Source organism: Aquarana catesbeiana, linkage group LG05 (assembly GCF_042186555.1).
Source record: "Aquarana catesbeiana isolate 2022-GZ linkage group LG05, ASM4218655v1, whole genome shotgun sequence".
NCBI lineage: Eukaryota > Metazoa > Chordata > Amphibia > Anura > Ranidae > Aquarana > Aquarana catesbeiana.
In genome coordinates this window covers 423,867,756-423,892,156 of record NC_133328.1, presented here as the reverse complement: position 1 = coordinate 423,892,156, position 24,401 = coordinate 423,867,756, and the positions used below count along the sequence as shown (strand labels likewise).

General features: G+C 42.8%; 1 protein-coding gene across 4 annotated transcripts in view; it reads right to left on the bottom strand.

Moving 5' to 3' along the window:
- Positions 1 to 24,401, bottom strand: part of MBP (myelin basic protein) — a 286,643-nt gene that overhangs the window by 95,726 nt on the left and 166,516 nt on the right. For 2 of the 4 annotated variants that reach the window (XM_073631223.1, XM_073631224.1), the window contains exon 4: positions 15,545 to 15,580. The exons of the other annotated variants lie outside the window; for them this stretch is intronic. In XM_073631223.1, coding sequence (XP_073487324.1) covers positions 15,545 to 15,580 — 36 coding nt within the window. The remainder of the gene's footprint in view (positions 1 to 15,544; positions 15,581 to 24,401) is intronic. 4 annotated transcript variants of the gene reach the window in all.

Sequence of the window (24,401 nt, the reverse complement as noted above, 5' to 3'; positions counted from 1 at the left end):
CGCCAAATTTCTATGCAAAACAATTGTACCGCTTTGAGACGCAAAAATCTGACATAATCATACCGCCATCTCTTGATCATTTTGACAGTGAATTTTAGTTTCATTATAAACTGCCCAGGTTTTCAGCTTGTTTATTTTAATTGATGATATATATATACAGTATACAGTGCCTTGCAAAAGTATTCACCCCCCTTGGCTTTTTACCTATTTTGTTACATTACAGCCTTTAGTTCAATGTTGTTTTATCTGAATTATATGTGATGGTCTAAGTTGGTGAAGTAAAATTAGAAAAATATATACATAAAACTATTTTTCAGAAATAGAAAAATGATAATTGGCACGTGTGTATGTATTCAGCCCCTGGTACAACCAATTACCTTCAGTCTCATAATTAGTGAAATGATATCCACCTGTGTGCAGTCTAAGTGTCACATGACCTGTCATTACATATACACACCTTTTTGAAAGACCCCAGAGGCTGCAATACCTAAGGCACCACTAACCAAACACTGCCATGAAGACCAAGGACCTCTCCAAACAAGTAAGAGACAATGTTGTTGAGAAGAACAAGTCAGGGTTAGATTATAAAAAATATCCAAATCTTTGATGATCCCTAGGAGCACCATCAAATCTATCATAACCAAATGGAAAGAACATGACACAACAGCAAACCTGCCAAGAGACACCAAAACTCATGGACCGGGCATTAATCAGAGAGGCAGCACAGAGACCTAAGGTAACCCTGGAGGAGCTGCAGAGTTCCACAGCAGAGCCTGGAGTATCTACATATGATGACAATAAGCCGTACGCTCCATAGAGTTGGGCTTTATGGCAATGTGGCAAGAAGAAAGCCATTACTTTCAGCAAAAAACAAAATGGCACGTTTTGAGTTTGCGAAAAGGCATGTGGGAGACTCCACAATGTATGAAGGAAGGTGCTCTGGTCTGATGAGACTAATATTGAACTTTTGGTCATCAAAGAAAACGCTATGTCTGGTGCAAACCCAACACATCACATCACCCAAACAACACCATCCCCACAATGAAACATGGTGGCTGCAGCATCATGCTGTGGGGGTGTTTTTCAGCAGTCGGGACTGGGAAACTTGTCCGGGTTGAGGGAAAGATGATGGTGCTAATTACAGGGATATTCTTGAGCAAAACCTGTACCAATCTGTGTGTGATTTGAGGCTAGGACAGAGATTCACCTTCCAGCAGGACAATGACCCCAACACACACTGCTAAAGCAATACTTGAGTGGTTTAAGGGGAAGCAAGTAAATGTGTTGGAATGGCCTAGTCAAAGCCCAGACCTCAATCCAATAGAAAATCTGTGGTCAGACTTAAGGATTGCTGCTCACAAGCGCAATCCATCCAACTTGAAGGAGCTGGAGCAGTATTGCAAGGAGGAATGGGCAAAAATCCCAGTGGTAAGATGTGGCAAGCTCATAGACTTATCCAAAGCGACTTGGAGCTGTGATAGCCGCAAAAGGTGGCTCTACAAAGTATTGACTTTAGGGGAGTGAATAGTTTGCACAGTGCACATTGACTTTTTCTGTTATTTTGTCCTATTTGTTGTTTGCTTCACAATAAAAAAAAAAAAGTTGTGGGCATGTTCTGTAAATTAAAAGCAAATCCTCAAATAATCCATGTTAATTACAGGTTGCGAGGCAACAAAACATGAAAAATGCCAAGGGGGTGAATACTTTTGCAAGGCACCGTAATATGCTTTAACTGAATTAGGGTTTGATTATATTTTTATCCATTTTATTTTGACTTTTCCTGAAAAATTTAAGCTTGGACCTGCGCCCCTCTGTAATGGCACGAATTCAAAAGGCACTGTAATGTAAGGAGCATTCTTACTGGCCAATGGGATGCACTACTGAAGTCCACAGAATACTCACCTCAGTCCCAGTAGTTGATTTTTCAAGCTGACATCTTCTCCACAGACTTTTTCCTGGTGCCAGGCTTTTGGCCTCTTAATTGGTCTGTGGAGATGATGTGACTCTCGGACATGCGCACAGAAATCACTCCCACTGGCACCTGGCTTGTGCAGCTCAATACTTTCTTTTATGGGATAAAATTGTAAATTACTGCCTACCTTGTAATACTCCTAGAATAATGAATTCCTAAAATAATAAATGAGGGTAAGGTTGAACTGAACGATTATCTCTCTCAAATTAATTTACCGACTTTGCCCTCAAATTACATTTCACTTTTTGAAGCATCCTTAACCACGGAGGAACTAGACACAGCCATGCATTCCTTTGCATGCAATAAAACAACAGGACCTGAGGTCTTCCTCATAGAATGGTATATTCAGTATAAAGATATCCTGCTTCCCCACCTACTAAAGGTATTTAATTATGCCGTTGAGGAAGATTTTCTTCCCCCTTCTATGTCTGAGGCCTTAAATATCCCTCTACCCAAACCATATAAAGATCACATATACTGTGCATCTTATCCTCCCATCTTCTTAATTAAGTCAGATAATAAAGTATTAGCAAAAGTACTAGCGTGCAGCCTAAATGTAGTGGTTTTGGATATTGTTTCTCTGATCCAAACCAGGTTTATTCAAGGTAGATCAACTGCGATAAACTCTTCACTAACATGCAGGCCACAAATACAGGTATGCATGTGATGGAATGCCTATCCTGCCTCCAGTTCAGACCATTCACCGATTAACAAACGAAAAATACAACAACAAAGACCCAGGACTGTTAAGCAGTTAGAATCCTATATCAGGCAAGAATGGGACAACACTCCTCTCCCAAACCTCCAACAACTGGTCTCCCCAGTTCCCAAGACATTTACAGAGTGTTGTTAAAAGAACAGGAGATGCTGCATGATGGTAAACATGGCCCTGTTCCAACTTTTTTGAGATGTGTTATTGCCATCAATTTCAAAGTTTTCTTATTTTTTCTTAAATGGTAATTTTTTTTTTAGTTTAAATATTTGATTTGATTTCTATTGTGAATAAAATATGGGTGTGACAATCCTAACCGGGAACTGGGCTTTTGGAGGGGTCTAGGGGCTAGCCTAGATTATTGAGGGGTCTAGGGGCTAGCCTAGATTATTATACTACCCACTGATTATAGACCATGGAGGATACCGGGGATTTTGTCTGATCTCGTCAGAGCATGGAAAAGAGCTCAGTTCTGGTGTGGAGGGATGTCATGCGCCGGGCGCTATGGAGAGAAGCCCTACAGTTGGAGCAAGAGCATTGCGGAAAGGATCTTGTCACCCCGGAGGAAAGATACTGCATCCAGCGGGACTTGCGAATCCCCATCCTTGGTGAGCAGCCCCAGCAAGAATGGGTAACCCGACTGGAATGTTTGGTCTGCATCGAGATGATGTTGGTTGAAGGATACCGAGTGCTTCATTGGTAAATTACTCAAGTTTGTTTGTGGCTGAAGGATAATACGCCCACAGAGGGCTATGATTTTGATGGTACAGGACTGCTATTTAAGAGAATCCAAGAAGATCCAGACTTCGGAATACAGCCAAATGGCAGAGATATGACATCAAGGATTTTAGGGAAATGGATATTCCCAACAATCTTGGATTGCAAATAGATTATGATTTTTTAATACTGCTAGAGTGGGAGCTGGAACAAGCATATAAAAGACTGTTGGACAAAGCTCAACAGCATGCCCCAGCCCTCATGGATGTTATGGATTATGAGTCACCCGCCGAAGCTCTGGCGCTGGGCCCAAGTGTTGCCAGCCCGTGCCCTGGATTTTCATCAATTCCAGAGGATTTAACAGATTTTTCTGCTGAGGAGGAACAACCGAGTGAACCTCTAGCAGAGGAGCTGGCATCAAGGCAGAGTGATGCTGACCTCTGCTCAAAATAATCGGTGGTCCTGGAGGATTTGTGCGAGGCCACCAAATTTTCATTTTGCTTCCCAGTGGAAGAGCTGGCATCAGGGCAGAGCACCACTGACCTTTGCCCAGCACCCACAGCACTTCTGGAGCTCAAGGGAGCCAGGCGGGCAGCCTTTCTCCCCAGCAACAGGCCAATGCAGAGAAGCTCGAACTCCCAGCTGAAGTGCTGGCAACTGGACAGAGGGTCCAAGACCTCTGCCCCACACCCACAGTGGTTACGGAGGTCCAGGGTGAGAAGGTGGCAGTTCTTCTTCCCCAGCAGCAGTCAGAGAATCAGGGAGGGGAGGAAGCCATTCCCCCCCCCCCAGCAGCAGGCCACGGACCTGGGAGAGGAGGTGGTCATCCTCCCTCCCTAGAGCCAGATCCACAGTTTGGGAGAGAAGGTGGTTGTCCTTCCTCCCCAGCGGCAGATCCGCAGTCCGGGAGAGGAGGTGGTCGTCCCCTCTTCCCAACAGCAGATCCACAGTCGGGGAGCAGAGGAAGCTGTCCTCCCTCCCCAACAGTCAGCCAGAGCGGAGGAAACAGTCTTACCTCCCCAGCAAAAATCTGTGCTGCTGGGAGACAGTACCAAAGAAATGTCTTCCCAGCTGCCGATGAGAGCACGGGAGATGGAGCAGCCAGCTCATCTCCCCAGCGGTAGTTCAAGGAATCAGGAGAGGGGGAAGACATCCTCACTCCCCAGCGGCAGGTCCACAGCCTGGGAGAGGAGCTGGTTGTACTCCTTCCCCAGCATCAGATCCACAGTCTGAGTGGAGGAAGTCGGCCTCCTCCCTCCCCAACAGTTAGCCAGAGCAGATGATGTGGGGTCCCCAGGAGAAGCACTGACATCACGGCATAGTGCTACCAATTTCTGCCCAGCACTGGAAACAACTCCGGAGCTCCAGGGAGCCGGGGCAGGTGGCAGGCTGATGTAGTGAAGCTCCTACTCCCAGCTGAAGCACTAGCAAAAGGGCAGAGCACCATTGGTCTCTGCCTAGCATCTACTACGTCTTCACAGCTTCAGGGAGTCAACCCCTCTCCCCAGCAGCAGACCGAGACCCGGAACGGAAAAGACCACCCAGTTGAAGTGCTGGCAAACAGGGCAGAGTGCCACTGGCCTCTGCCTAGCACCTCATGTGTCTTCATGGCTCCAGGGAGTTGGCCCCTCACCCCAGCAGCAGACCGAGCCCTGGAACAGTATAGACCGCCCAGCTGGCAGCCAGACAGAGGGTATACGATCTCTGCCCCACACCTACAGATGACAACTCTTCCCTGCGGCCAATAATGGACATCATGGGGACCAACTATGTTGGTTCACTCTGCGGGACTAACACATGTCCAGACCTGTTGGAGTTCTGGGATCTTGTTAGTCTACCTTTGATGGGGGAGAAATTTGACAAACCTAACAATAAAGCTTCCCTTCTGGAGTGGATGGAAAGGTGTAATATTAATCTTGTACAGGTTAATGGTCGGAGGAAATATGGTGGCCCTCTTGCAGACTGGGTTGGAGAAGCTCCTCCACTTGGGACAGAACTATTTATAAACAAACTACCTCAAGAAATCTATGGAGATACATTTATTCCACTTTTTAAGACTGCTGGAACATTGTATGAGTTTTGTCTTATGATGATTTGTTTAGTGGACAGATTATACAAGTGAAAACTGGTTAATGAGATTTGGACAGCCCTGGGTCTTCTTTGTGGGGAACTGGTGCCGAACTGTCTGGGTGGGCACTGACCTGAGTCACCTAGCTTTGACTTAAGGTTGCAGTTTATTATACGGTTTATGTTTGCTGTTCATTAGCTGCACCAAAGCTAGTGTCGTCTAGTTCTTGGGTGCAATGCTCAGCTATAATATCTGGTTCCAGAGTGGAGGAAGCTGTATCTTGGTGGTGGTACCCAGGGTGGGTGCCAGGCGGTCTGTTACAATGGGTTTTTAACATTTGCAAATCATTGCATTCGGTTTTATGTAGATTTTACAAAGTGTCTCAACTTTTTTTGGAAATGGGGTTGTCTACTACCCTTCTGAACATGGCCTAAATTATTTAACTATAATAGGCAGAGTAAGTATTTTTTAAATTATCATTTTACCATGCTTCCTTTTGTGTCTTTACTATATCGCTAAGTGGGGCTTCTAAGAATTTGACTCTCTTATATTGTCATTCCTTCGGGGAAGGTCGGTAAACTGACAGGCAGAGCAAAAGATACTCTACAATTACCAATATCAGAAGGAGGTTTAGCACTAACTAATCTCCAGGTTTACTTTTTCGCCTATCAGCTTGCCTATGCCCACTGGTGGTCCTTCTCTGATAATAATGCAGCCACTGCTTTAGAAGCCACAAAACGTACATTTTATGAATCATTAAAAAACTTAGTGTGGAGGCAGAACCCTGTATAACAGAAGAATAAAAAAAATATCTGAATATGTATATTTCTTACGGCCCGGTTAGTTGTTCCAGAAGGTGATGCAGTCTTCTCTCCCAAATGCCCCTTTATGGCACAACCCGCAGCCACACAACAAACCAAATCTCTTTGGTGCCAAGACATTCCTGAGTTGCCTGAGGTTTCCTGGCAGGAGATACTAGCCTTTCGTTTAGGGATAAGGAAATCCAGGTAAAATGACTTAATCGCACATACTACACCCCACATGTTGTAAACATAAATTGTAAAATAAACTACCTTCTCCCTCTTGCCCTAAATGTCTATCTGAAATTGAGAATTTTTATAATATGGTCTGGGAATGGGCAACTATTTGCATGTTTTGCTCAGCATTCACAGATTTTATGAGTTCACTACTAAATTTACACAATATTTGTAATCCTTCTAGATGTTTATTGGCCTACTTGGAGGATTCGGACCTTCCTAATAATACTAAACTCCTGTTGAGCTTGTTATTCTATGTTAAAAAAAAGTCATGGCAATTCAATTGAAATCACCAAACCCTCCTACTCTAGTACACTGGTTTAGACTTATTAACCGTGCCAATTCTGACATTTCTCACATACATGTTAAAATCTGATTTTTTTGTTAGAAAATTACTTAAAATCCTCAAATATTATATATTTTTTGAAAGCAGAGATATTGGAGAACAAAATAGTGGTGGTAGCATTTTTTTATGTAACATTGTGCAGCCATTTTTAGGAAAAAATACACTTTAATCACTTGCCGCCCATATAACTTACTTATACGGCGGCAAGGTGGCACTGGATCAAGTACGTGATCCGACACCTCCAGGTCTGAGGCTACCAGCGGCCTGCTCTTGCTGTGATTATACTCGATATCCACCAGCATTCAGCACAGAGGCAGAACAGCAATCTGCCTATGTAAACAAAACAGATCGCCGTTCTGTCAGTAGGGAAGGCATGGATCCTGTGTTCCTGCAAAGCAGGGATATTGAGCCATGCCTTCCCCAATAAAAGCATCTCCCACAGTACACTAAAACACTGGTCAGGCACACAGTTGACTCTTTGATTGCCCCTGATTCTTAACCCCTTCCTGACCAGTGTCATTCGCACAGTGACCGTGCATATTTTTAGCACTGATCACTGTATTAGTGTCACTGGTCCCCAAAAAGTGTCAAAAGTGTCAGTTAATGTACGACTGTCGACTGCAATATCACAGTCCCGCTATAACTCGCTGATCGCCATTACTAGTAAAAAAATAAATAAAAATATACCATAGTTTATAGTTCATAGTTTGTAGACGCTTTAACTTTTGCGCAAACCAATCAATATACGCTTATTGTGATTTTTTTTACCAAAAATATGTAGCAGAATACATATTGGGCTAAACTGATGAAGAAATTTGACTTTTTTCAATTTTTTTTTTATTGGATATGTTTTATAGCAGAAATCATCCATTTCAAAATGGACGATCTTTTTTTGTTTGTAGCGCAAAAAATAAACACAGAGATGATCAAATACTACCAGAAGAAAACTCTATTTGTGGGAAAAAAATGGACATCAATTTTATTTGGGTACAGCGTTGCATGACTGTGCAATTGTCAGTTAAGGTAACGCAGAGCCGTATTGCAAACAATGGCCTGGTCAGGAAGTGGGGTAAATCTTCCGGAGGCCAAGTGGTTAATAGATCTTAGTGCACACAAACACAATACAATATAAATGTACTACACTGTACCAGTGCACCCTACTTCACCATTTTTTTTTTTTTTGCAGTTAAAGTGTATATCTGTCAGGAATATCAGGTATTTTTCTGTACTTGCAGTGTTTTTAGAGATACAAAACATGGGGAAATGTGCATGTATTGCAGAAAAATACTCAAGAGACTTTATTGGACTAAATGTGGAGTTTACATAAAACCACATACGTTACTTCCGGTTCCGGCGCCACATGAGGAGGAGGTGAGCAGCTCCAGCTCCCGCACAGCTCCTCACATAACCGGCATTTAAGCCAGCCACAGCACCGGGGGAAACCCTTACTGCCTCCGCTCCATCTCAGGCAGACATGGACCGCTTCGTGGAGCGATCCTACGCTCGGGCGCTGTCCTCGCCCCCCTCCACAGCTCCGCCGGCGGGAGACATAGCGGCTGACACAGCCAAGATGGCGGCCGCTCCGGACACAGCAGAGCGGCCTCAGCAGCAGCCACAACCTCCCCCTGCCCCCGCAATGGCAGAGGCTGACCCCGCATCCCCTGCCAACATTGCCCAGGCTGTAGTGCAACTACTGGGGCCATCACTAACAGCCACTGTGGACGCAGCGGTACACAGAGGGCTGGAACAGCTACACATAGAACTTCAGGCTCAGGCCCAGCGCATTACGCAGGTAGAGGAAAGGATTTCTATAATTGAAGATGACTGCACAGCCTCATCTGCAGCACTTGCACGTATCAATGCTTCATATAGAGACATATGGGACAAGCTGGACGATTTGGAAAATCGTTCAAGAAGGAACAACCTGCGCATCATTGGCTTACCAGAGTCGATCCCAGCCTCCCACCTCACAAACATATGTGCGAAAACCTTCCCCGAGGGCAACTTGCCCTCCGCATACCATGCACTGTTGAACGTGCACACCGTATGGGTCAATATTCTGACACGCGCGCTAAACCTCGGCATGTGATAGTAAAATACTTAAACTACGCCGACAAAAACGCCATAATGCAAAAATTTCGTCGCACGCGCTCACTGGTGGTAGATGGCGCGAAACTGCTGCTTTTCGCGGACTATTCCATAGAGGTAATGAAACAACGCAAGGCATTCTCCTCGGTATGTTCCACTCTGCACCGCACCCAAACCCGATTCTCCCTAGCCTATCCAGCTGTCCTCCGCGTTCAAACACCTGAAGGGGAGCAACTCACCTTTCACACACCTGAAGAGGCGGAAACCTACCTAACCAACAGAAGCTCCGAAATGGAACACAGCGCCGCGACAGAGGGATCTCCATCGTCATCTTCACAGCATGCATATGGACCCCCCAAACACCCCCGAAGCCCGACCAAACCTCCATACAAACGCAGCCACTCCACCAACCAGGAAGACCGCTCTGAGAATCGTTGAAGGAATCGTCGAAGGACTCCACATCACCACCTTTTCCACATCGCCATCTTCTAACGGGTAGTATCAACCCATCTCATACCCTTTCTTTCTCTTAAAATGTTTTATTATTACGAGGAGAATGCTATTGATGATGACCTTATAAACTGCCGTACATGCTTCTTATGGAGCACTACCCCTCCCAACCTGTAGCTGAAAAGTACGCAGCTAAAAGTTATGCAGCTATACTGTTATGGTCATGGAACTCAATAACAGAGATAGTCCCCCAATACCTGGGAAAATTTCCTTTTCAGGGACACATGCAATGTTGTAATCTCTTGTATTTTCTATTTTCTGGTCTGTTTATGCCTAATTTTAAGAGGGGGGCCCTCCCCTGTGCGTGGCATACCTCACCATCGATTGCTTCAAACCTGCACTACCTCCTCAGGGGATCCCCCCCCTAGACTACTCTCCCTTCCTATCCTATACCCCCTCCCCCCTATCCCTCTTTCCTCTCCCCCTAAAATCCCTATCCCCACCCCCTGCTGCTACCACCCTGCCCCTAAGTGAGGAGCTTGCAATCGATGGGAGCTATGCTAACTAGATAGGTGAGACCTCATGTGGAAAAAAGAGAAGTCCACAACTCACGTTATGTATTTCCTTATACGAAATACTGCCTTATTAATGTTTATAATTTGTTGTTGCTTAGAGAAGTTTAAGTTCATGTTTGCCAGCTTAGTTCATATGTCTTCAGGGGCTTTGAGGCGCTTTGATGGCTCTCAAGAGATAGATAGCACATCTACAAAGGGGTCCCTATACAAACCCCTCAACCAAAACGCTTTTAAATATCAACTATGTCACAGTCTGCACTTGGGAGTAACCTAAAGTTTGTCTCGTGGAATGTTAAGGGGCTCCGCTCCCCAAACAAACGTATGTCTATCCTCAGACACTTGCGTCGTCTTCGGGCAGATGTGGCTCTACTTCAGGAGACACATCTGGCTGCGGACGACCTACAGCGTCTTCGTAAACTGTGGGTGGGCTCTGTTTATGGCTCACCAGCAGTAGGCCGCAAAGCGGGTGTTGCAATCCTTCTACACAAGAATTTACAGCACACTGTCAGAGACGTCAAGATTGACTCAGAAGGAAGGAAACTGACTCTACATCTGACTATAGATGACAAACCTGTAGCACTTACCAACATCTATGCTCCCAATTCTCCTGACACCTCCTTCTTTCAAGACTTAGTGAAATGGGTGCTAACTACACCAGAGACGCTACACCTATTGGGTGGGGATTTTAATTCAGTCATGTCCTCCCTAGCTGATCGCACAGGTTCCCCTACACACAGATCACACACCCATACCCCCTCATCATCTGCATCTACCCTACTGTCACAAGCCGTCGCCTCCATGCACTTTGTGGATGTCTGGCGCTTAATGCATCCAACGGATCGGGAATACACCTTTTTTTCGCCCCCGCACAATACGTTCTCACGTATAGACTATTTCTTTGCCTCCCCCGCCCTAAGCTCCGTAATAAGCGCACCAGACATACAAGACGCAGTGATCTCAGACCATAGCCCAATCGTGGTTCATCTAACCCAAACAGCTCGCTCCTCTCCCTCTCCTACCTGGCGCTTTCCCTCCTATTTAGTTGGCAATGAGGACTTTCAACATACACTATATTGTGCCTGGGAGGAATACATCTCCACTAATGGAGCTCACATTACAGACCCTAACCTATTCTGGGAAGCAGGCAAAGCCTTTCTATGGGGTAAAATAATTTCATACACAACACAGTTTAAAAAAAGAGCCAAGCAACAATATACTGAGTCAAGCGAAACCCTACGCTTGGCACATGAACAGCTCACAATAAACCGCACCACAGAGAACATACAAAAATGGAGACAGGCCAAAAGCACCTTTGACCTCTGGGCAGAACAACATGAAGCGGCCAAAACGTCATATTCTCAGCTACATTTTCATAGATTCGGAAACAAGGCTGGTAGGCTCCTGGCCAAGATGTCCTCAGGCCCCAGACGTCCTACCCGTATTATGGCTCTTAGAGCTAAGACAAACTCTCTGGTCACCTCCCCAGCCGAAATTAGCAACCTACTCGTGGAATATTACACTAATTTATACAAAGCCGACCCAACTGACTTACCTACTACTGACTTACTGCTCAACAAAATACGTCTACCCAAACTCAGTCACACACAATTAGAGACGATTAATGCCCCCATTACTGTTGATGATATTCGATCTACGATCAAAGACATGGCCTCGGCCAAAGCCCCGGGACCCGACGGATACACCACCGAATTTTATAAAATGACCAGGGAATTTATCCCGGACATCTTAAAACATGTATACGCAGCTATGTGGGACGGAGGGCCCTATCTTCCCACCGGGACACAGGCCCACATTAAACTAATCTCTAAGAAAGGGAAAGATCCCTTATTACCGTACCGACCGATATCATTAATCAATGTTGATGTCAAAATCCTATCCAAAATAATTGCGACGCGACTGGCTCCCCTACTACCATCATTATTACACCCAGCCCAATCTGGCTTAGTCTCGGGCAGATCGGCCACCCTAAACATTCGCAAAGTGTTAATGGCTCTGGAATACGCCAAAACTCACCCCAACCAAGACATTGCCATCATGTCATTAGACGCCGAAAAGGCCTTTGACAACATCAGTTTCTCTTGGCTCTTCAGAGTGATGACACAATTCGGATTCTCAGGACCGATTATGCGATTTCTTTCACAAATGTACGCATCCCCTACCGCACGTCTTGTAACCCCTGACTTTATCTCAGACACGATCCCATTAACAAAAGGAACGAGACAGGGATGCCCCCTGTCTCCACTCCTGTTCAATCTAGCAATCGAACCCCTGTCCAGAATACTAAATTCAGCTGATGGAATCAGTGGCATCACTCTGGAGAACCACACTCTTCGTTCGGCGCTATTTGCAGACGACATACTATTGTTCTCCACCGATCCCATAACAGACTTTGACAGACTCCAACAACTTTTTTCAGACTTCAGACTTTGCTCGGGATTTAGAATCAATTTTGATAAAAGCGAAATCCTACCATTACACCCCCATCTCTCCAGTAAATGGAAACATCTATCCCCCCTGGCCATAGCCAACCAACACATTACATACCTGGGCATTAAAATAGGACGTGAACCATCATCTCTGTACTCTTTAAATTACCCCCCATTGATAACCAAAATTGTGAAGGAGTTGGAGGCTTGGGGATCCTTACCTCTCTCGCTATTTGGGAGATGCCACCTTTTCAAAATGGTGTCTTTCGCACGCCTACTTTACCCAATGCAGACCATACCTCTTCTAATTAAGCATTCAGACATCCAAAAACTCCAGAAAGCCCTAACTGCCTTTATATGGTCTCACAAGAAACCTCGCATAGCGCTACAGAAATTATGTCTCCCGAAGGGCGGGGCGGGATTACCCAATATGCGTTTCTACAACCTGACATGTTTACTTAGACAGGGCTTAGACTGGCTAACTGGTGGGTCTAAATATTCTAACCTATCCTTAGAAGAGGCTATGGTGCACCCATATGACCTCTCGACCATCCTTCATTCTAATCCCAATACATTACCCCCCCACCTCAAAACAAGTGTAATCATTAAGGACACGGTCATTGCATGGAGAGAAGTAAGAAAATTGCTCAAAGTACCATCCAGCATCTCCAAATACCTCAAAATACAAGGGAACCCTATGTTCCTTCCATCTATCATCCATAAAGCTTTTGACCAATGGAAACTTAAAGGCCTCACAGATGTCTCGTCTCTCTATCTCAGCAAATCGGGCAAATTCAAAACATTTCAAACCCTGATGAGGGAGTACTCCCTACCACCAACTCATGTCTTCTTCTATCACCAACTCATCAGCTATCTTAAATCCTGCTCGGGACCTAGCACCAACCCACTTGAAACATCCTGCATTGATACTCTCATCAAAAGCAATAACTACTCCATCTCCAATATTTACTCTTGTCTCATACAACACCAAACACGGAAGTATGCCCTCAAACCCTTTCAAAAGTGGTCACACGTATTAGATGACGAATCTCTGCCAGAAAAAATCCTTGAGGGGTACAAGACAGTCCGTAACCTTACTACTTCTGAATCTTGGAGAGAGACACAATTTAAGATCATTCACAGAGCTTATTTCCCTTTTCGCTTCAACAAGAAAGACCCCACCCAAGCGCAATGTACCTGGTGTAACTTACCTCGCCCCACTTTACTGCACAGGCTTTGGGACTGCAACAAGATTGATGCTTACTGGACTAAGGTAATCACTTACATCAATGAAGTCCACAAAACTCAGTGCACCAAGGACCGCCTATTATGCCTGTTCAGCATACCCCCTTCATCCTCATCGCCAACGGCGGTCTCACAAAATATTCCACACTGGGCTCACCTATGTCTCCTAGTGGCCCGCAGGACTATTATGTCTCACTGGATATCAGCTACTCCTCCTACCCTAACAATGTTTAAAAAAGCCCTGGCATCACTTTTCCACCTAGAGAGACTGGACACCATCATCCTTAATCTCCGATCGACTTCCCGTTTTTTCAAAAGATGGAGGAAATACATTGAAGCCACATTCGCTTCGCAGGCTCTGATCGAGATAATGAACCCATTTCGCTACACGAAATGGTACTTGACAAAAGATCTCACCAACTCCCTTGGCCGACTCAAAATACCCCCCACCCCAGATTCCTTTACTTTTAACCCACCGTAGGATATCCACAAATCCATTGTGCCCCTTGGCATCCACCCCCCCCCATGTTTACTCAAACGCTGCCTCCACTCCTGAAGGTATTTAGATGTTAAGATTTCATATGTCAAGCAAAGTTGCGACTTATAGTGTTGATGAGATGGCAAACATGAACTCCCCTGTCTTCCCTTTCCCCTAATTTTCTTTTATTTTTATGTTTTCTGTTACTTCTCCCTTGTTCTAACCGATATGACAAGCTTGTATTTCAACTATCATGAGAAGTCATTGAATGTTATAGATTGTAACGGATAATACTCTGTAACTTTTGCTACACTAAGTTTTTATACTTTTGTATGCTATAAAACCCAATAAATATTTTTCAAAAAAAAAAAAAAAACCACATACGTTATTCACATTCCGTTAATTGTGCATGTGCTGAGGTCATTATGTTACCGTCATTAGTACAGTCAAAATCCTGTGCAAAGCATATGGGGGGGGGGGATTCATTAAGGGTGTCTTGGACACCCCTTAGAAATCTGTTGTGCTCCACACACATACAATTAATGTACCTGTTACAGACAGGTACATGAATCAGTCTGAGCCTTGGCACTGAGGTAGCAGTATCCATCCTGGACATTCCTTCCTCAGTGAGCTCCCTCCTGCCCTGGCCACTGCATTCATCACACTGACAGGTGCATGGCCAAGCCAAGGAGTTTTGCAGCAGGGGTGGGTGCAGCCTGAGGGGGAATTGAGAGACCTCATCAGGCCGTCTGGCTGTTGACTGACATGGTTGACTGACATGGTAGTGGGTAGATCTATAGCTGCTATACAGACCATTAGCAATTTTCAAATCCACCCAGTGCCATGTGCTTTCATTCAAAAGTATGCCAGAATTGATGGGCAATGGATATTCTCTCCCCATCAGGTTCAACCAACCCAGTGACATCACCACTATCCCTGGCCATTTTGGCTACACTTAGATTTCAGCCAGGGAATCTACTGGACAACAACCGAATAGGGAAGGAGAGCTGTCACATACATGACAGCTCAGAGCTGGTCTTAATTACGACTAGTTTCTGAATTCGTGACCTGGTGGTTATTCTTTAGGAATCGCTGCTATAGTGACAGTTTCTTAAACTGGTAATAGTTAAACCTACCTGAATTTGTCGGTAATGCAACCAAAACTGGTGCAAATGCTTGCCTGAATTAGGCACCTAAGTCCCTTTTTATTCATTTAATTTTATTAGTAATAAAAAAAATGTTTCCCAATAAAGAAAAAAAAGAGAAAAAAAACAGTTAATTCTCTGTTTCAGTCTACTGTTCTACGAAAAAATTCTACCACCTAAAAATAACACAAACATCAAGCAGAGTGCATACTAAAACAAATAAAATAAATTAAAAAGTGAGAGAAAAGGAGAAGTATTGATTACCTTGAGCTCTGGCTTTGTCATTGTTCTTTGCTGAATCTAGTAAATAAGCAAAAATTATTTTGGTAATCCTTATAATAAAAACTGGAGCCATGAAATAAATAGATCCAAGGGTCCAGAGCAATAACCCCACCAGAAATCTTATATATTACTTTGCTACTTTAGACCAATATACTTGAATAACTGGGCAGAACGACCACATATGTGCAGTGATTCTTTCTGTGTCATTCTCTCCAACACTTTGGTGAGTAAGCTATGGAGATAGATGTCATATGTGACAGGAAAAGGTACCAATGTGCAGTTAGGTTGAAATTCAGCTCCTCAAATTTCACACCTATAAAAGAGGTATGACATAGCTTTAACATCTTAATTTTTTTGTTCATTAGTTAAAGCAAAGCCTAAATCCAATTCTTCCAAATAACTAAGAAAAAATTACATCTCTAATTTTAAGACAACACAATACATACAAAAAAAAACCATGATCAGGGCAGGCAGGATCTACTAAGAAAACCTCTGTAGGGTTTAAGTCCACCAGTTTGAATGTATAAAATAAATTACCTGGCCATAGCTCCATGAATCTCCTAGAAAGGGGCCTGACCTTTCCCTTAAATCTATCAAAGAAAGCAGCAAATTACCCTTAAAAAAATGATGTGAATGCAATGTAGGAATATGGAAACTACTGCCAAAAAAGTGTCCTTAAAACTTGAATAAATTCTCCTGACTGTGGGGTTGATTTACTAAAACTGAAGAGAGCAAAATCCGGTGTAGCTGTGCATGGTAGCCAATTAGCTTCTAACTTCAGGTTCAATTAAGCTTTGACAACATAACTTGAAAGCTGATTGGTTTCTATGCACAGCTGCACCAGATTTTGCACTTTTCAGTTTTAGTAAATCAACCTGTGTCTTCATGGCTGGGTGTTTTTCTTTTTTGTAAAAAAAAAATATTAATCTCACTCTGGAGAAAACAGCTTAGGTGCATTTTACCCTAATCAAGCCATGTAAGTTAGAGAAACATGTTGGTTCAGTTTTTAATCCCATTTTAGGTAAATTCGTTTTTTTAGGCATACAATATGACTTGTTAGGCTATTACTTGTTAGGCTGTTACGTACTATTTTCCCCCCTCAAAACAAAGTGGTATAGGCACAGAGAAAGGAAAACAGGTTACCCCAGAATTCTACTTGGGGGCATGGCCTGAAGCAGCATGTGAGAGGACACACTTCACGGAGCTCCCACTGTGAATCCTTCAGCGATCCTTCCCTTGCTCACTATCATGTACTGCACTGACCATGCTACCTGATCCTGAGGTCCTCCAAGACGATGATGACCCGTAATGACAGGGAAGAAGCCGCAATGGCCATGGAGCTCTGAGATGGCGCCCAACTACTCCAGCAGCAGCAGACCCCACAAGGTGCAGAGAAACCGAAGGACCTGGGAGTTAAGTCCAACAAGACTAATAAATTCCAGGGGAAGGAACAGCCCAGAGACATGCTGTACTACACCGAGAATCTGTCGGGCACCGGGGGTCCCTCTGCTTCGGATTAACAGAATTCTACTTCAAGAAGTTATTTTGTGGGTACAGGGACTGCATGCATATGTGTCCGGTTGTACGAAAATTAAACTTAGACTATATCTAACCATACAAACAAGGAAAAGTCACACACCAATGGCATTGCTGGAAGAAGCCCGCCCCTCCTTAAAGGCATAGGGGCACACTGGACACTTAGCATATAAGTAAGTTAAGCTGGGAATTTTCTCTGGTTTTGTTTGACATGTGTCACTCTTCCATGTGCTCCTTGCTGCAAAGGCCAATTATAGATGGGGGCAGTGGCCATCTGTTTGTACTGTTGGAATACTGGTGAGGGGACGCACTGGATACCTTTGCCGCTATTGTGCTATATGCTGGGTATCCAGTGTGCCCCTGTGCCTTTAAGGAGGGGTGGGCTCCTTCCAGGCTCACCTGCCCTCTATCTATATAATACATGTGCTTCCACTGTGGAGGCTCTCAAAAATATTTCGATTTAGGACTGCAGATAATACTGGGGTGCCATGAAGTGGCTCTGCAGCTTACACATGTATTTTCAAATGTGTGCAAACGAAACCCCTGTTTTTAACGCAAACTGTTAGACAGGACAATTCTGTTGGTTGCAGGCTGGTCGGTAAGTTCAGCTGGGAATTTTCTCTGTTTTTGTTTTACATTAGTCATACCCCTTTTATTTATTTATTTATTTTTTTTTAAACAAAAAGCTTTTATTAATGTTACCCCTTTTATTTATAATTCTGGTATAAATCATGTCAAAACAATTTACTATTAAAACATACACATAGACAAAAGATTTTTTTCTTATAAGCAGTAGGTGAAAGGAGAGCAGGGAGAGGAAAGAGGTAATTAGGATTAAGTAGGGAAAACAGGTTTATAAGGGGGATAAAGAGGAAATATTTTATTTTCTTTTTATTAAAACAAAAAACTTTTTTTCTACTTTGCGGTTTGCTTCAGATGTTCGTGGTATGCTTCAGATGTTCAAATATATATATATATATATATATATATATATATATATATATATATATATATATATAGCGGACAGTAGCTCCTGACAGTTGTAGCCAACTATTTTAGGTAGTTGCACTGAAACACCTGTTTCAGCTAAACAGTGCTAAAGGAACTGATGACTGAAGCTCTGACAGTTATGGCCTGGACACACGATCTGAAAATCGGACAAAAAATACCACTTGTGACGCGATCTTACGATAATCGGATCGTTATTACAGAGCTTTCGAGAGCTGATCACGACAATTCATCCAATAATACCAGATCGTACAATTTTCGTTTAGTCAGTACAGTTGTCGTTTGAAAATACAATACAAACACATTACAACAGATGACATTACTTCCCTTTTTTTTTTTCTGTCGTACGAGAATTTTTGTGACTTTAGTAACCTATTCAATTCCTACTTGCGACTATTAAGCAGAAAAAGTCAGACGATCTGTCGTGCGATTTTCTCATCGTGTGTACGGGCCATTAGGGACCACAGATGTTTTAGCAGCCATGCCCATAAGTGTGCCTGCCAGGAAAGCCTCTAGGATGTATGCATTTTTGTACCTGGCACAGATACACACTGTTGCCTTGAGTTTGGACTTCTGGTGTGTTGCTGTGTTCAAGTGGTTGTAAACCCCTCCATATACCCAGTGTAGTGACTGGCCTCAGGTGACACACAGAGATGAAACAAATCCTCCTACATAAGTTGTATTTGTTTATCTGCAGCACTTTTTTCTCTACATCAGTTCAAAGTACAAAATGTTAAAGCTCGTCTGAGAGTTAAGAAAAAAAGGGGCATGGAGCTGCAATTACACACTGCGGAGCACAGTGAGGAGAGCTCTGACAGCTGACTGGAGGGGAGGGGAGAGACACCCCCGCCCCTTCACACAGCAACAGAGCTAGGGCTGTTAAAAACCTGGAGATCCCTCCTGTCACCATTTTTCTCTTGATGTCAGGAAAACTTGTCAGAAGTGATTCATGCTGATAGCAGAGGAATGAAGCAGCAAACAAAAGTGCCACTTAGTGCTCTTAATCAAGACAAGTACACACTATAGAGGGATATGCTTTGTTCATACTTCATGTCTGAGGTTTACAACCACTTTAAGCATGTTCTTTAAATTATTTATAGCTGTCGCTATACTGAATTCTGGAAAACTGTATTGTACAGACAGCAGCAAAGCATTATCAGATGTTCTAACCCTTCCCCATTTTACTGAAAATGTATTTTTGCCTGTGACCCCATTGGATACATTTCTAATCACTTCTTCTGCTGACTTTTGTCATACAAACGTGCTTCCTAAATAGTGCGTTACTTATATGCAAATTTAGATTTTATCCCTTCTATCTCCAACCATTACTCCTAGTCTCTGACATAAAAAAGAGTTGACAAGTGAATGTGTCCAGTCTGCATAATTCCACTTTTGTGGGGAAAAAAACATTCCCCCCTGGGTGATCTATGTACATTGGAAGGATTATAACAAACTTTGCTGCAGATTCCTACCTTTTGTTATATTGAAGAAATGTGTTTGTTCCTCTGTGCCTCTGTACTGAGTGGGTCTAATGGGAGTGGTTTCATAATTACCAGTCAGCTGTGGCAGCTGCAGAGCACTAATGAGGAAATCTGCTGGGCCCGCATCCCTTTAGACGTGCTCCTATTGAATGTATCTCACCAAAAATTAAATGTTTGTTGCAGGGGATGCCTGAAATCTTACTAGTATCTTAGTGCAGACTTCTGGGAAAATTTGGTGAGCCAATCACACAAGCAGGAAATGATGCTTCTGGGGGTGGTCAGTACACATCCTGTGTACAGAACTCCTCCAGGTAGCCATATTGCCTTACATCCTCAGAAAATTATAGCAGCTACAGATTGAAAAGGAAAGGTAATTATTTAATAACATTCAATTACAATATGACTTGTGTTGCAATTGTATATGCTATATTATTTTTGCGTTATTTTGCTATTTTTTTCCCCACAAAAGTGGATTTACCCTCCACTTCTAGCCATGGAAAAAAAAAACCTGTTTGATTTTCCAACTTACAGCAAAATCTTCATGTCACCTGGTCCATTCTTCTCTGTTCTCAATTGAATAAGCCTGCTAATAAGTATGCGTTCTGTTAAAGCCACGCTTTCCAGACTATCCATTTGCTATGCAGATGTGAACCTGGTTACTCAGATGAATGTCTCAAGCTGGTTAAATCAGTAATTAACCCTATTGTGCCCCTCATAGGAAATCAACAAAATCTACACAAATGATTATGCCTAGGGAATCTGTGGATCAGAAAACAAATTTGAACTTCAGCAGAATACAGTGTTGTACATAGAAGACAATGTAGTGAACTGCAATGAACATACATAACCTTTCGTGCCTGGGACTCTGACCTAGCATTATAATGATTAGATGTAGGTGGGCATGCAGAGTCCTGCTTGTACAGCACTCTCATATAAAGGCCTCATTGTTTAAGCCTCTGCTAGGACTGCAAGAACAGCAATCTTGTTGCTACCAGGATACTTTTAACAATCACAAGTGTACAGTAGAATGTAATTTTCTATGTTGGGTTTTCTATCCAACAATACACATTAACTGACACATGAAATATCTGCACAGCTTTATTTAAATAGAAAAACTGCATTTAAGTAATTAATACGCAATATACAGTAGTAGGAAACTACCTGTGTATATACAGCTTTGCATAGTACAAAAATATATTATCAGTTATTGCAATGTTTACCTGAAAGTGACTTTTGATTTGATGTTATAATTTTCAAGTGCTCAAGCAATGTAAAATAGTGTAGCAATGCGGACTTTAAAACAGATTTCTATTCCCGCACAATCCTTCAAATTAGGTATTACTCTATCCCCAAAACCAAATAAATGTGTACTTGTTAAAAATCAATCAGTATATAAAAATGTACACATCATAATAAACTGTGCAATAATCATAAGCCTTGAATAAAACGTTCATGAAGCAATATTTAGTAGAGTATCTTCATCATTTATAACTTTTCTATGTAGAATGTGCATCCACAATTCCAGTGCTGCAAATCAGGACCACACAATGGTGAATCATCTCAATGCTTGGGATGTGCCCTCATCTTGACAATTGGACCTATAGGTGGATATAGGTCTATGTGCGCCTTCCCCAACCTGAGGTGTTCACTAGAATGCCAAGAATGTCTCCATAACACTTTTACAACTTCTCATATATAAGGGTTACTGTACTGTATCTGTAAATGATGGATGTCCTGGACTCACTGTCAGGATCCGAGTATAGCAAAGTCACTTCAGCCTAACATAGGGCTTGTTCACACTTGACTAAATTTCTAATGCTCAACAAACATTAGTGTGGGCGTCAATGAGCTTTAGTATGGGCATTAGACAGGCGTTTTACAAGCTTTAATGAGGAGTTAAAAATGCTCCCCAAACACCCTATGGGCAGTTTTGAAGCGTTTGACAAGCGTTAAAACTGCTCCACAAATGCCTATTCCATTACAGTAAATGAACAAATATTAACGCCCTGCAACCGCTCCACAACTGCCAGCCAGAGCATTTGTGAGGCGTCACCATAAACTTTAATGGGAGGCGTTAAAAGGCTTCAAACGCCTCCTGGCTCGACATGAGGCTTCAATTTTGAAGCAACGCTAAAGCTTAGTGTGAATAGCACTACGTGCTGTCTATTGTATCTTGTGCATAGGCGTTTGAGGGGCCCTTTTAACACCTCTCAAACGCCTGCTCTTAATGGCAGTGTGCCTTACGGTCCTGTAAAACAAAATTTAGCTGTGGGATTTTAAATGAGGTGAGCACAGAGAGGCCAATAATGGTAAATAAAGTAAACATGGTTAAAAGATTTAGTTTACTTGTCACGTTTGTCTGTTTCAATATTTTCATCACCCTTTTTTCTTTTTATTGCTTTTTCAACAATATTGCTTTCACAAGAGGTCATATTTTCATACTTTTTGTACTCTTGCGCTCATTGCGCTTTTGAGACCTTGGCTTTGCCGACCTGTGAGTATGGAGTTTCCCCGCACAAGGGACATCTCATCCTTAGATACACTGCATATACTCATTCATACCTCTTGACAGTTGCCACCATGACCCTTGGCTCAAATCGGTGCCCAAGAGCCAATTTTTGAGGTTAAGGCGCAACTGCACAGAGGTAGATGACTTTAAAATTCAGGCCAACATTTTGAAAAATAGGCTTGTTGAAAAAGGTTACAACTCTCTCTACAAAAATCCATACAAAAAATTCCATACAACAGGTGGACGCGATAGATAGATCTAGCTTGCTGATTGAGAATACCGTTTATTACCACTCTTTTTCCACTCAACACCATCAGATTAAATGCCTCATCTGCAAACATTGGCACTTGTTAGGTAATGACCGAGTGATTAAAACATTCTTGCCGAATGTAATCCACAAGTAATTTTTAGAGATACCCCCTACTTAGAGAGAAAATTGCCCCTACTGTTTCTGACCCTCCTGTCAAAAAACTTAGCTTTTTTCAAAAGTTAACTGGCTATTATCAATGCCGGAAGTGCCAAGTTTGCTCCATAAATGGATGTAGGAATAGAAGGACGAATGTCTTTGTCTCATCAAGTACATCTGTTGACTATGAGATTGAGCCATTTATCACATGCTCTACGACGGGTGTAGTCTACTTATTGCAATGCCCGTGTGGGTTGCAATATGTGGGCAGGACCAAGCCTGCCCTGCAGGTACGTCTTGGTGAACACATCACCAACATCAAAAAGAGTTTCAAATTTCATTCAGTTTTCAAACATTATGCCACACACCACAATAGAGATCAGGTCAATACCTTTTTTTTTGGATATAGATAGGTTTAGTGCCCACTGGAGGGGCAGCTCTCTGGTGAGAGAGTTGTCAAAACTAGAAATGTTGTGGATACACAGAATTCAGTGCTATACTCCTCATGGTCTAAATGTGGATGTGGACATGAATGCTTTTTTTAAAAGTAAGGGAAGGGTTTCCGCGCTCACGGACCTGAAGGCTTGCAGCCCCCCTTGCACTTGCCCCGAAGGGGTGAGTTAAATAATAAAGAGAAATTAATTAGGGTTGAATGGCGCTACCTTATCAGGGTACCTTGATTTAATAAACCTCAAAGGAATCAGAAAAAATATAATAGTAAATTCACCCCTTTAGCCCTCATTAGGTAATGGATCTAGATGTCCTGCGTTACCTGAGTGGGCTATACTAGCAGGTCAGTCTCATACCTACATGCAGGTGTACACCCTGTGGCTAATCAACATAAATTAATTAGGTGACAGTTTATAAAAATCAATGGTGACAATCCAAACATAAATAAAGTAATAAATAAAATTAGATAAAACACCACGGTACAAAATTATATAGATCCCCGAATGTGTCCAAATGTGCTTATAAGCATAAAGGTGAATTTAAATAGTCCCAACATTAGACATATAGTGCAGGACTGCACATTAAATAATATAAAACTGGTGAAAGATTAATGAATAAGGTTGCTGAACAACTTAGTGGAAAAAATTGATGAGAAAAAAATATATATAATAGTGTAAAAAATAGTGTATCAAAATCCAAAATGAAGGTAAAAACGTCTGTGATAGGTGACTTTCGTGAACACAGCTGATCAGATCCAGTGACTTGCGGTGCTCCCCCTCAAAGATCCCCACTCACCAGCTCCCTGCACCCCTGCAGGGGTAGTAGGCATGTAGTAGTAAGCAGCAATAAGGTGTGTATGGGTCCTCAGGGTCCACCGCTCCAGCTGTAAGGTATCCTTCAGTATATCCTCATATAGAAGAAACAGGGCTCCATAGTGTGATATGTTTTAAATAGTTTATTTATCACAACAGCACAAAAATAAACCAAATGTATGAATAAAAAGTTTAAAAACCGAGCAAACTAGTCACACAGCGTGTAAGCTGTTTCGTATGGAGAGTGCAGGGCGTCTCTCTGACGCCCTGCACTCTCCATACGAAACAGCTTACACGCTGTGTGACTAGTTTGCTCGGTTTTTAAACTTTTTATTCATACATTTGGTTTATTTTTGTGCTGTTGTGATAAATAAACTATTTAAAACGTATCACACTATGGAGCCCTGTTTCTTCTATATGAGGATATACTGAAGGATACCTTACAGCTGGAGCGGTGGACCCTGAGGACCCATACACACCTTATTGCTGCTTACTACTACATGCCTACTACCCCTGCAGGGGTGCAGGGAGCTGGTGAGTGGGGATCTTTGAGGGGGAGCACCGCAAGTCACTGGATCTGATCAGCTGTGTTCACGAAAGTCACCTATCACAGACGTTTTTACCTTCATTTTGGATT